The sequence below is a fragment of the Polistes dominula genome, unplaced genomic scaffold, assembly GCF_049000335.1.
Source record: "Polistes dominula isolate Pdom_NZ unplaced genomic scaffold, Pdom_raw_medaka contig_373, whole genome shotgun sequence".
NCBI lineage: Eukaryota > Metazoa > Arthropoda > Insecta > Hymenoptera > Vespidae > Polistes > Polistes dominula.
In genome coordinates this window covers 916,241-930,573 of record NW_028300899.1, presented here as the reverse complement: position 1 = coordinate 930,573, position 14,333 = coordinate 916,241, and the positions used below count along the sequence as shown (strand labels likewise).

General features: G+C 32.1%; 1 protein-coding gene across 4 annotated transcripts in view; it reads right to left on the bottom strand.

Annotated features, from left to right (window-relative positions):
• The window catches only part of Invadolysin (leishmanolysin-like peptidase, invadolysin), a 274,537-nt gene that overhangs the window by 9,927 nt on the left and 250,277 nt on the right, over nucleotides 1–14,333 (bottom strand). For all 4 annotated transcript variants that reach the window (XM_015317771.2, XM_089179320.1, XM_089179322.1 and 1 more), the window contains 2 exons: nucleotides 3,826–3,937; nucleotides 2,129–2,310 (listed from right to left, as the gene is read on the bottom strand). In XM_015317771.2, the coding sequence (XP_015173257.1) occupies nucleotides 2,129–2,310; nucleotides 3,826–3,937 (294 nt within the window). The remainder of the gene's footprint in view (nucleotides 1–2,128; nucleotides 2,311–3,825; nucleotides 3,938–14,333) is intronic.

Genomic DNA, 14,333 nt, shown 5'->3' with positions numbered 1-14,333 from the left:
TTATACTGTTAGCGAGAAATCTATATATTTTTTTTATTCTTTTTTTTTTTCGTTTATTTTCCTTCTCTTCTTTATTCTCCCGTGTAGTAAAATACACGTTCATACATTTATTTATACAAGATGTTACAAAACGATTGAATATTTCACGAGGTATTAAAATTATTAAAAAAAAAAAAAAAAAAAAAAAAAAATATTCTCACACAAATTGTTTGATATAAAAGAAAAAGAAAAAGAAAACGAAGAAAAAGCAAACGTTAAAAATAACTTTTTACGTAGGAAAAATGTTCGTGGAACGTTTCAAGGCCGTGTCAATTATTCTTTAACTGACTCTTGGTATTTTTTTTTTTTTTTTAATTTTATTTTTAGTACAACCGTGGGTGTGGATTCACATAACTCAACCTTGAATTTATCTCTGTTCAATCGATACACAAAAATTATTTCTAATTTTGTATCATATCAAATTTTTATCATGACATTGATAATATCTCGTGAGAAGTTCCCCAACCGTTAACGTTAGAGTGAAATTTTTTTTTTTTTATAATAAATGTATAGATATATTGTATATATATATATATAGTACAACACAATGAAGAAATTTCATTTACGTCGAATGCATAAGCGAAATTTCACTTTAGAAGAACAGTGTTGATACAAAGCAAAAAACGTTTTAATAGAACAATTGCTAAAATAATCGACGAACGTGAAATTTATTGTAAGATGAAGGTGAAATAATTTCATGAAAATAAAAAATAAATCAAAGAAACGGAAAAGCGAGCTATCGTTGTAAAAAAAAAATGCTTCTATAAAATTAATTGAATAAATTCGTGATTAATAATCCAAACATACTTATATCGAATTTCAAATTAATATTATAAAACTTTTACGAATTATAGGTTTTTTTTTTTTTTTTTTTTTTAAATATAAATCGTTTAAACGAAACCTTGGATATTCGCGGAAACACGAATATGAGAGAATTTTGAAAGTGGGTTGGGAAATTTGAATTTTGCACGTTCGAGAATGAAGAAAAGAAAAAAAGAAATAAAGAAAGCAGAGAGAGAGAGAGAGAGAGAGAGAGTGAGAAGGAAAATCAGTGGAAGGAGATAAAAGTGAGTAGCGAAGCGTACGTGGTCTATATTGAAAAATATTCAATTTCAATAAAGTGGTGTTACATTATAACTCGAATGCGCGAATCGATCATCGAAAAAATATGAACGGAGAGAGAGAGAGAAAAAAAATGATATAGACATATATACATATACATATATAGAAAAAAGAGAGAGAGAGAGATACAATGACAAAAAGAGAGAGAGACGGGTGTAAGGTGAGGGAGGTGGGAGGTTGAAGAGGGGTTAGAGGGTAGTTGGAAGCGCGAGATAGTGGACAATACGCGTTCGCCGATCTGCCTTGCAAATCGGAGTGAATATTTAAATTTGGCGTATCTATCAAACGTAGCAAATCGTTCCCTAGCTAGATTTTATGTAACACCGGAGGGCTCGCTTTAAGCGACGGTGATTAAATCCCAGGATAAAATTTCATTCAACGTTAGGTTACACATCGTTGAAAGTGAAAAAGAGTACCTACACTTCGTTTATTCATTGTTTACGATTAGTAGTCTCTTTTGTCAGGTTTAAAATTAAGTATTATTTCTTTCTCACGTAAGCAATAAATACATATATCGTGTTTGTAAAAAAAAAACATCCTTTCGATATACTGTATGTATAAATATTTGAATTTTCTCTCTCTCTCTCTCTCTCTCTTTTTTTATATTTATTTTTACATAAATATTATCTTTTTTTTTTTTTTTTATTCGTATTCTATGTAAATGGAGAAACATTGTTTCAATCGATATTGTTTGTCATTTTTTATATTATTCATGAGAAATTTGTTTTCTAAGTTTGTTTGCATTTTGTTATAAAATAATATTTTTTTTGTAGATTCATTTTTAATACGATCGATGATAACGTCGAAATGAGTCGTTGGACTCGTTGTTTTTTTTTTTTTTTTTTTATCTAAACAAAATATTTGTATGTGTCTCTATAATAAATGTAAAATACATATATATAGACATAGAGGGGACATAGACGACTCTTATTTCAATATATATATATATAGATAAATGCAAACTCACCGATCCAATGCAGCTTCCTGTTGACAGTGAGCAGCATAAGCAACCGTCAATCCCTTGTGACATCTCTCGGTCTGCATGGCGGACACATAAAATACAAAGTCCGCGCCGTCGATTCCGGGACCGGCTTTACTTCCTTCCGCCACTTGACAATTGTGACCCGTTGCGTTGCAAATTCTACACACCTGCGATCGCAAAATTCAAGGTATCAATGCGGAAATTCGCGCCTTCCGCTTGAGAGAGAGAGAGAGAGAGTCGATCGAGAGTAGGCTAATAAATATTCATCGTCGATATATCGGTTTCTCGATAATTCATTTCTAAAATACGCTTTTATTATCAGAGAAAATTAAATCGATATAATAAATTAGATATTATACTTGGACGATTTAGGATCAACAATAATATAAACTTTAGAATATTAATACGATATTTTTCTGTTCATTTTCAATTTATTATTTATACGTAATTAAATTGTTTTTCTTTTTTTTTTTTCTATGAATAATTATTATTTTCATTTGATCGACGACATTTTAATTGATGATTTTTTTTTTTATCCGTAAATATATATATATATGTGAATTCAAAAAATTAATTAAAATTCGTAATTATAAAGAACATTTTCTTGAGTAAATAACGTTCGTTAGTTCGTTAGAATATGAAAAACGAAATTAATAACAAGCCCTGTAATATTACAAGGGTGTAAATAATTGTTCTCTTCTATTTATACTATTTTTAACATAATAAAGTTCTCCCTCTTACACAAAATGGATATTTAATTTATCGATGACGTCTCGTAATTGAATTTTTCATTCTACAGAATAATAATTTATCAAATTACACGAACACCTATTAATATTGCGAATAGGAAAGCGAACAGGAATAGGAAAATAAAATTAAAAAAAAAAAAAAAGAAAAAACAAGAAAATGTTCTAATCTAACTTACAGCATTCATAAACACTTCGAAATCCGATCTCACAAAAGTTGAGTTGAGTTACCTTAGATGAGAGAGAATAATAGTGATCGAGGAGAGAAGGGGGTAATGTATAAGCGAGAAGAAAGATCTTGCGCGATGAAAGCTCATAAATAAGTGCTCGGATGATGCGATCGTTCGAAGTGGGATAGTGGTGTGTGTTGGTGATGGTGGTAGATTACGTTATCCATTAGAGTTACGGGGTGTAATAGTGTAGTAGAGTATAAGGGTGGGGTAAATAATTTTGCGTAGAGTTCGTTAATCTTCTCTCTCTTTCTCTCTCTTTTTCTGGATGCAAATAATGGAGTTAATAATTCGTCTTTAATTTTTTTTTATGCCAATTAACGTCGCTTATCCTCAACTTTTCTCTTTGACAACTTTATGATAAAAGATTTCACACTCTTGTATCATTTAACGAAGATCAATTGATCAACAGATAATAGGAAAAAGGAATGGAAATATAAAACTTTTAATAAAGTTTTTTTTTTTTTTAATTCATTTGTTTAATCTATTTGTTTTAATTATTTCCAATCGATTGATTTCGAAAATTAAAATTCGATTATTTCGACATATAATATATGTTATGAAGTAGTTAATATCTCCTCGATTGATTAGTCAGCAGAATTTAGTTTGAAATCGTAATGAGATGCTTCTATATTCGCGTTTCCAGATGATCATAAATTAGTGGCTTAATTAACGTTACTTCCCAAGGTAATGAGTAATTACTTACGTCAAGATGGTCCTCTGGGACGACCACCTCTCCGCACATGGTCGTTGAACGGCAAGTATCTATGCAGTGAGTGTGATGATCTTGCACGAAAACTTGACTACTCTCGCATTTCCTGAAACAATTTAATCAATATGATTTAATATGTTATTGCTTTTGATTAGAATTCAATTAAAGGAAAAATTAATTATCATAAATATAAATGAAATTATTTTGAAGATCGAACATGAAGTATTAAGTTTCTGACTGGACAAAAAAGAAAATGACTGGATTTTAATTGAAAGAATGAAAGAAGCAATAAACAGTGAGAATAACAAGAGGAGAGGAGAGGAGGGGGAGGAGAAAGGTGACGAGGAATGTTAGGTATCAGAAAGAGAAAGAAATATACGCGTTGAACGATAAACGATAAGAAGAAGAAACATTTACGGATTTTCGATCTACGTTTTGCAGAAAGGAAAAAGTGCTGTTGCTTGCTGCTTCTTCTTCTTCTTCTTCTTCTTCTGCTGCTGCTGCTGCTGCTGCTGCTGCTACTTCTGCCTCTTTAATCTTATTGTCCCGTTCTCGAGTTTTCTCTGGTATTGTCTCGTGTTCTTTCACGTTGAGAATTTATTAAAGAGACTGCTCTTTTCTTCTTACTTTTATTTCTCTTTCTTTCTTTCTTTCTTTCTTTCTTTCTTTCTTTCATTTTCTTTACCTTCTCTTTTTTTTTTCTTCGCGAGCTCTCAAATAGATCTTAGAGACATTCGCGTTCGGGGAAAGAAAAAGCCGATTCTTAATTAAGAAGACCTTAATTAAGCTTCTTATCCGAGAAATTCGAAGTTTATGTAATACGAACGACTCTCAAGTTTTCTAAAGTCGATAATTATAATCGAGACAGTCAAATAAATTCTTTCCTACATAGGAAATAGTTTCTAAGACCATTTCTTGACTTCTCTTAACGATCATTTATTTTCTTCGTAATATTCTATGAGAAAAGTTTATTAGAATGATAAGTATTAAATTATGATGCAAATTTTATATCATTAAATTTATATTTTTAATTAGAGATAAATGTAATTATTTAAAATAATCAATTAATTTGATATTTTTACAAATGACTATTAATAAATTAAATAAGTATCTATTTGAATTTTTTATTCAATCTTAGATTCGATAAAACGTTACAATTTCGTAACCAACTAGAACAGGAAGTTGTACGAGTCGATATATATATTTTTTTTTTTTTTGAAAGAATAAAATGATATTTTTATTAAAGAGATCTTAAGGTAGGTCATATTCATAAAGAGAAAAAGAAAAAGAAAAAGAAAGAGAGAGAATGAGAGAGAGAGAGAGAGAGGATCGATGCGTAACTGGGATATCTTTAGATGGGTCGAAAATGGCTGCTGTGGGACGATATTGACCAGAGGGTGTATACTTTTATAGGATAGAAGTAAGTATACAGTATATACTCAGAAAGGGATGGTGGTTGAGCCAAAGGAAAAGAATAAAGAGGACTCCAGGGAGGAAAACGGACACAGTGAAAGTAGTATTAAAAGAGGAAGAAGAAGAAGAGGAGAAAAAAAAGAAAGAAAGAAAGAAAAGGTGCACTTCGCTAAATAAACGTCCTAGCTTGCTCGTGTTTGAGGACTTCAACAGAGACATAAATGTTACAACCTGAATTGTGTGTCTCAATGTACATATAATATCGTAGTATCAATTTACAAAGTACGATCAAAAAGTAAGGTGAGAATTTTTATTCTTATCACAATAAATATTGATTGATTTATTTATAAATATTTATGTTGTCCCCGTTCAAAGTAATATCCCCCAAAGATACAATACACTTGTGCCGAACACTTTTTCTAATCGTCAAAGCACTTTTGATAAATACTTTTTGGTATTGTCTTGAGCTCATCCAGCGATACGATGTGGTCTTTATTTCCTCAATCGTTGCAAAACGCCGTCCATTCATGGGTTTCACATTTTACCATAACCATTTATTGGTAAAATAGATAAGCAAATATATCGATGTTTTACAAATATACATTTCCAATATTTCATCATCTTTAAGGTTATTAACTAATAACGAAGTACTTCGCATTTGAATCGATCATTTGATTAATAACGAATGCATTTGGATATATCATATATATTTGACGTATTCGATTACTTTATTATGTATGACACTGTACATGAGTGAACGTAGTGATTTGTATCAGGGTTCAAATAAAATCACGATTTGTGATACATAGATATGTATTTTCAATTTGCAACGAACTACGCGCTTGGAGCTTTATGAACTACGTCATCGTAAATATTTTCATTAATATAGGGAACGTATAGCGGCGTTGTTTTGCATAAAGGCAGATGAATTTTGAATATATTTAGCAGTTCAAATGATTTCGAATATATTCCGGTAAAATTACGCTAAGAGGAATCTTTTTGTTTTTCGTATAAATACGTTAACCTCGATGAAGAAGTTCATTCATATCGGGTGAAGCATTTCAAACAATCCCGCCTGATTAACATATTATACGTGGTTTGACAAAAAAAACAACGCGTCGAATGAAATTAACTTGATTTCTCTTCTCTTGATAATTCTATGTTAATAATTTTTTTTTTTTTTTTTTTAGGTGGACTCGTAGAAGACATACAAAGGTTCATTCCATTTTCTCAAATAGAATGATATATTTTCCAATATGTTATATATGTATGGCGTCTTAAGACACATCAAATGAGTTACTGGGATTTTTATTATTACTCCTTTAAACATTTGTTTTTTTTTTTTTTTTTGATATAACAAACAAAAAATAATCCCAATAACATGAGATTGACACATTTATTTTCTATCAACAATAGTAAACGAATTATTTGGATAGCCTGTTTTAAATGATTCACCCGATATATACATACTTAATAGTAACTAAGAAAAGTCATAAGTAGATGTATATATATATATCTGATATAATAGGTAAAAAGTTCATCACATTTGGAATTTAATTAGAAGGGAAAAAGGGATACGCGGGAGTAGTAGATCGTAAAGTAAATTGCTTTAATTAAAATCGATGCTATAGTACGCTGGCAGTAACAGTGGTGGTGGTGTTGACGGTGTCGGTGGTATCGGTAAGAGTCAGAGAGTTACGCACAAAAATTGAAAAGGGGCAAAAAAAGAAAAAAAAAAAAAAAAGGAGATGAAAAAAAAAACGAGCTTTTGAGTTTGAACTTCAACGCAAATTTCACTTTGATTGGGAAAGAATTCCTTAAAGCGTATACGATTAAAAAAATCTAATTTTGTTCGGACTATTACGATACGATTATTAAATTCCCCCCGTTCGTACTTTGAAATTTCGTTCATTCTGAAGAAACTTTTAATTATTACGCTTTCTGAATCAAGATGCTTTTGAACAGAGAGAAAAAGGGGAAAGAAGTGACATCGAAAAACTTTCATTAACTCTCGGGAACACTTGAAACACAATTAGTAACCAACTGTGACGTAATAAGAACGTTTGTTCAAAGCAACAATTTTGATAAACGAAAATTTCCTATTACTTCCTATTTATCATTCTAGTATTGTTTAACAATGATAAAAATTGAATAAGCAAACGATATATATATATATATATAAGAGATTAATCTCGAACATTAACGTTTAGCGAGTAAACGTTAAACGGCCAGCAAAAGATTTGCCAAGTGTTATTTTACGAATCGATTAAATAAGAGAACATTTTCACCCTTAAAAACTTATCCCCATTTTATCGAGACGACAATTTTAGACGAGGGTTATAGTGACTAGGCCCGATGGGTAGGAAGAACCTTCTAAGAAACTTGGGATCCTTTCGGGTTTCTCGACGGAAGACAAACTCACGTAATTTTCTTCGATAAGCCGATATCGCGTCGACTTCTGGAGACTCCTTGAAATTGTAAGATTCTATCTCGACGCGAATTTATCTCGATAGAAAGAGATAGAAAATAGATAGAAAGAGAGAGTGAGAAGAGAGTGGGTCTGGAAAGAGGAGAGGCCTTTTTCTACTTTCAGTTGCTACTCGTCTCGTATATTCTCTTTGAGACCAGTTCGTGAGGGTAATGTTCCGTAGATTTCTTCCTTCTATGTGTGAATGCATGTATCTATGTATGTATGTATTCATGTACGTATGCATGTAGAATAGAAGGAACCAAAAGAACAGTCGAGGAAAAGTAAGAGAGAGAGAGAGAGAGAGAAAAGGAAAAGAAAAGGTGCTTGATGCTGAAGAAGAAGGGGACATACTCTAAACGAAAACGGTAAATTGCCTGGAAACCGCTCGAGTATTTACAGAGGACGTTTTCCTGCTATGAACTAAGCCGCTCAATTCCAAGACTTCCGATTCAAGTTCCCCTTTCTTCCCTCCCCTTCTCCTCGTCCTCCACCCCCGCCATTTACCCAAATCGAACTCCTAAATCTTACGAAATTTAAGCTCTATCTTTCTTCAATGACCTCAACCAAGAAACACTGCCATCCTTTCTTCCTTCCTATCTATTGTATTTAAAAGTAAGTGTCATCAAATTTGTGCGTTATTCCTTCTTGATTATCTTAAAATTAGAAATGAATCGTGTCTAAAGACTCGTTCGCTTTTTATCAAATACAATTTTTAAATGAGACCATTGAAGATTTACAATTTATAAAATAATTATACAGGACTGTTGTATTAAACTTAAAATAAAAAATTGAGGAATTTTTTAAATTAAATATATATTTTAAAAGTTGAACAGTTTGTTACTCAAAGTGTTTCTACTAATACTCTAATATATATTATTGTTAAATGTAAAGTTGTGTCGTAAATCTTTGTAGATCCATCTCGTGTGTATCCAGTAAACGTAATAATACTATGTAGAGCCATATTTTAGGTATCTCTTTTTAAAGATTTAAGAAGAAAGTTCGTTCTAGCATGAAAAAGCTTCGATATCGATATCGATGGCACCTCATCGTCGTTGTCGTCGAAAACTTGAAAATCCGGATCGTTCAGCTGCTTTTATCCGACTCACCGAACGTAATTTCTTTGTAATCCGCGAAAGGGAAGAGGTTCTTTTCCAAGCGTGGAGAAAAATTCTTCAGTGAGGTGGTGGTGGTGGTGGTAGGTGGTAGGTGGGTGGGTGAAAAGTGTTTGGTAAGCTTCCTTCGAAGTTCGTCGTTAGCTTAAAAGAGCAGAAGCGAGCTTTTCGAAAGCATTATCACTCGAGCTTGCACTTACTTCAAGCTTGCAGCAACATCGACTCGATGCTGCTGCTGTTAGTGCTTCCCTTGGATTTGTCCTTGGTGACACGCTTTCTGCATTACCGAAAAGATACGCGTTGAAGGAAGACTTCTCACGTATGCCTTCCTTTTCCTCCTCCTCCTCCTCCTCCTCCTCCTCCTCCTCCTCCTCCTCCTCCTCCTCCTCCTCCACCTTCTCTTTTTATTTTTTTCCTTTTATACCTTTTTTTTTTACTAACTTTTACTTTTGTTTTATCACTAACCATTCACGGAATTCGTACCTAACGAAATTCATCCAATAATCTCTGCCGTTCGAACTTTTCAATGTTGAGTCAAATTGCCTGTTATACTACTTAATGTTTAAACTACTGAAGTATTTAAAACCGCTTCCTGATTTCTTGGCGTTTTAACTACCAAAGTATGAGAGATAATTAAAAAGTTTGTTACTTCATTTTCATTTAATATACCATCTACAAATTTTATTCTTAAAAGGAACACATATTCCAAAGTGGAGAATAAAAAATAATTAATAGTTGTAGTAGTATAGTAATAGTAATTTACTTCAGTTAACAGATAAAAAAAAAGGTAAGATTAATTTAAAATTGTTCTTTTTTCTTTTCTTTTCTTTTTAGAATATTAAATTTTTATTCCCGTAATATTTAACAAAAAGAACAAAAACACAAATTAGTATTTAAAACTAGTTCTTGATTTTTTTTTTTTTTGTTATTGACAATTATAATAGAAACCATAATTATTAAATGAGATTAGGATTGAAAGTTGTTATTATTTTGATAACACTGTTGATATCTGTTTATTCGTTTATTCAATTTTAATCGATCATTCATTATCGTGTTTTTAAGCAAACGTTGTAAGAACTGCAATTCCAGTTTGTTTTAGTCCAAATATTAATAAATGCATAGTTTAAGTTAGTGTATTTCTACGATGTTAGAGAATAACCCTTTACTTTGTAACCGACAAAATATTCAAGAAATTGCGTATTATTAATTTACCCTTTAACGAGACGGTGGAAGATTTACGACCTTTCAGTTTAAGTGAGAAGCTTGAACTAAAGCTCTCCCTGTTTTAGCGGTTAACACCAATATTGTGGTATAAAAAGCGTGGCATAAATTGTTTGTGCGCATGTGTGTACATGTGTATGTAGATGTGATAAAGGAAGAGAATGACCGTGTGATAGTTCGCGGAGTTGCTGACCCTTGTTTATGCATGTGGGGGTTCGAGAAAGCTGGACTTTCTGGAATCGACATTTCTTAAAACTACAAATTATTTCAATTGTTGTTTAGAAGTTTAAAAAAAAAAGAGTGCAATATAAAAATAGGAACAATAAATATTGGAACATTCAAAGTGTTTTTACTTATTTACTTATACCCTTAGTGGATTCAATTGCAGTAGTATAGTTTAATTTAATTGACTGGTAAGTGGTATTTCAGTGATCATTTTTATTTAAATTTGATTTATTTTATTATTCAAGTTTCTTATTAAATATTCTTTAATCGTATTTTGCAATATAATCTCACAAATAGTCATTATGACTATTATTAGTTGATGAACAGTACTAATAAAAACAGAATTGGTGGTGGCGTGGTGTAAAGGTGGGGTGGGGCTTTGGAGAAAAGAAAAAAACTTCAACAAAGTAAATTATTATTTTTTTTAATTTTATTATAAAACAATAAAATCATCAAATTTTTCGGTATTATTCGAGATGGAATAGGAACGATAACTCGTATCAAATGACAGAATACCAAAGAGGATTATTCGAATCTCCATAAATCGTTCACAAAAGAGAACGCGATTTCGAAAGAGGTTAAACGTGGGGAGGAAGAGAGAGAGAGAGAGAGATAGGGTGATAGGGGGGAGGTGGTGTTGGAAGGCAAATCGAGGGGAGAAATTTATACGCGAGCAAACACGCGCCCGTTGCAGCACTGGCCTTTTCCCCGATTTCTGAATTATTGATTACGATATGCGTTACGCGAATTACGCAGGAATCAGTTGTATACCTACGTGTATTACGTGTATGTGCAGTACAGTACGTGCATGTATATAGTAGTAGTAGTAGTAGTAGTAGTTCTCTTCTTTGGAGTTGGGAGAATTTAAACAAAAAAAAAAAAAAAAGAAAAAAACCCCCCAAAAAATAAATAAATAATAAAAAATTTTCCTGATTCTCGTAACACGACACGCATATCGGTGTCTGATACCCGATTTAGAAACGATGGAATCGTACCTACAACTATCCGTTCCTATGTGAAATTTATCGACGACGATACGCTCCGACGGTACGTGACGTTGCATTTATATTCGAGATATCATGAATTTCTATAGATATATTCCAAACTATAAGAGTAGAAAAAGAGAGAGAGAGAGAGAGAGAGATATGGAAGGATACAAAAGAGTAATCAAAAAGAAATGAAAAAAAAAGAAAAGGATTAAAGTATGAGTGTGTGTATGTATGTGTGTAGGTGTGTGTGTGTGTGTGTCGGAAGGAGAGGAACGTGGGATTGGGGAAATAAAATAATTAACTAGTACTTTAATCGAGTAAAAGCTTATGCGTGACCTGGTTAAAGTATTCGTCGTCGTCTCATCACATTTAGTCTGTTTTAGTCTCGTCATTCCACAGACGACGACGATGACGACTATTTTTCTATAAGCTTGGAAATACGCTACCCTCTTTTCCACCTTTCCTTTTTTTGTTTCCACCCTACATATATCCAACGTGTTCTTTTTTTTCCACTCTCTCTCTCTCTCTCTCTCTCTATCTCTCTCTCTCTCTCTCTCTATCTCTCTCTATTTTTGTCTTTTTATCTTTTTTTTTCATTTTTATTTACACATGTGTATGTGTGTGTGTATGTACTAATATCAACACAAGGGAATGTTAAAGCTCGAAAAAAACAGTAACGTCGCTTCCATGGCATCTATGTATATTTATATGTGAAATATTATAGCGTACATAAATTTGCAAGACACGAAATGACGTTTATGCAGGTGATGGTAAGGTAGTACGACGTATGATCCTTAAAAAAAAAAAAAAATAAGAGAAGGAAACAGAGAGGAAGAGAGAGAGAGAGAGAGAGAGAGTGAGAGAGAAAATCTTGGGTATTTTTCCTTTGAGAGTAAAAATCCGGTATGGTAGTTTTCTTTCACTATTTTTCTTTGAGACCACAATGCCGTCCGTGCGATAACATTCGTATAAAGAAAACGCTAACGCAAAACTTCTGACGTCTTAAGCATTTCAGAATAGCGTATCTTCTTTGCGAGAAAGATTTATGAATAATACGTTTTCTACGATGTATACTTGAAAAGAGAGATACGGATTGGAGGATTGGACGATGTACACGATATATATCTATATATATATATATATTTTTTTTTATATAACATATCTAACGCAATTTTTATTCCTACTAGAATGTAGATTAATGTTCGATATAAAAATATATATTTATATATACGGAAAATACCTTCCGAACAATCCAATAATTTAATATTAAATCTTTAAATAGTATATACATTAATGGTTTATTTAATAAAATAATAATGCTAAGAAATTAAAAAAAAAAATAAATTAATTAGAAAATTGATTTTAGGAGAACTGTTAAGAGTCTGATATATAATGGACACTTACTACTTTCTACGAATAATTTCTGTGTTTGACTCGTAATATTAAATACTTCCAAATAATGATATTTGTTACAATTATTATAAATACCATATTCTGATACATTTTATATACAAACACACATATACACACACTTACGTGAACAAACATAAGGTTTAACGAAAAAGAAAAAAGAAAAAAAAGAAACAATACCCTGAAAGAAGACATGCGTTCTTCCAATAAATCATTGCAAGGGGGAATCAATTTTCGTCAGAGTGTCGTTCTCAGTTCAGGACGGAAGTTACATGGCCGGAAGTAAACAGGATAAATGTCCAGTCATCGAGAATAAGATTAATGTGTATTCGAAGAGCGTATCGTAAGGTATTACTTGCAGGGACAACGACAGGGAGACAATAAGGAACCGTTCTCGAAGACGAACGTCTTTTGGAACAACGGAAAGACTCTTTTCATCGTTGTTCCTTTAAAAGAGATGACGGGGAAAGAAAAATGTAGCAAAAGAACTATGATCCCGATCGATCGACTCTAGGAACATAGTCTCCTCTTGAATCTTTATCTTTTTTTATGTCATTAAAAATGATTATATATAAATTACGTGTCACGTTGTTTGTTCACAATGGACTTCTAAACTACTGAACCGATTTGAATAAAATTTTTCACACTGTGTGCAATTTTATCCAACTTGAAAAAATAGAATAGTTTATATCTCAATTTATAATCGCAATAAAGCAGTATAAGGTAATTCGTTGACTTAAAGACGTGTGTATTAGACTAATTGTGAGCTACAGCAACGTGTGGCAGGGCATCCCTATATATATCTTTCTCTGTAATAAATGTTACAAAGAAAATATTCATTCTATAGAAAATATCAAGAAGTACTGGAAAATATTAAAAATAAAAATAAATTAATTAAATTAAATCGAGCTTTGTGCGAAAAATTGTGAATAACCTATAAAAAAAAGAGGTTTCATTTTGAAAAGAAATGAAAATGAAAATAAAGCGTTGGTAATACGATAAAATGATAAACAACAAAATTATTTCGCAACGAGCTTTTAGTAAAGCAATTTATGACTAAAGTCAATGTGATCCTCGTCGAGAGAAATTTTCTTTTTATTATTTTTTTTATTTTTATTTTATTTTATTTCCTTTTTGTCTACCTTTGATAATACAAAACTAGTATACGCCATCGGCATTTGGATTTATATTTCCATTTCGAAATTAAAAGTACACAAAAGACTTTAGGATTAAAAGAGAGATAGAAGAATATCTTGGGGAAAGGATAATGATGTGAAATATGTATAAAAAGAGTACGAAAAGTGGTAGGTAGAGTATCATAGTGGGTGAGTAAAATTGGGACGGGGGATAAAAGTTTGCGATGGGGTGAGTTGTGAGGAGTGTTGTGAAAGCGGGGGTGGGCTGTGGGAGGTCCAAGAAAAGATGGCACGTATACCGGTAAGTACGTATGCAAAGCTGTTAGCGAATGAAAAGTATGAGAAAGAAGAGGAGATCGTGAAACGGAGAGGGGGAGGATGAGAGGGCGGAGGGGGGAGGTGAAGGGGGTAGGGTTTAAATTCAAAGAAAAGCGATTCGAGAAGTCGGTTAATCTACTTTAATGAGGTCTCAAAGAATAGGAAAGAAAGAAGATATGTAAGCGACGTTGGTTACCACCCTGTTAAT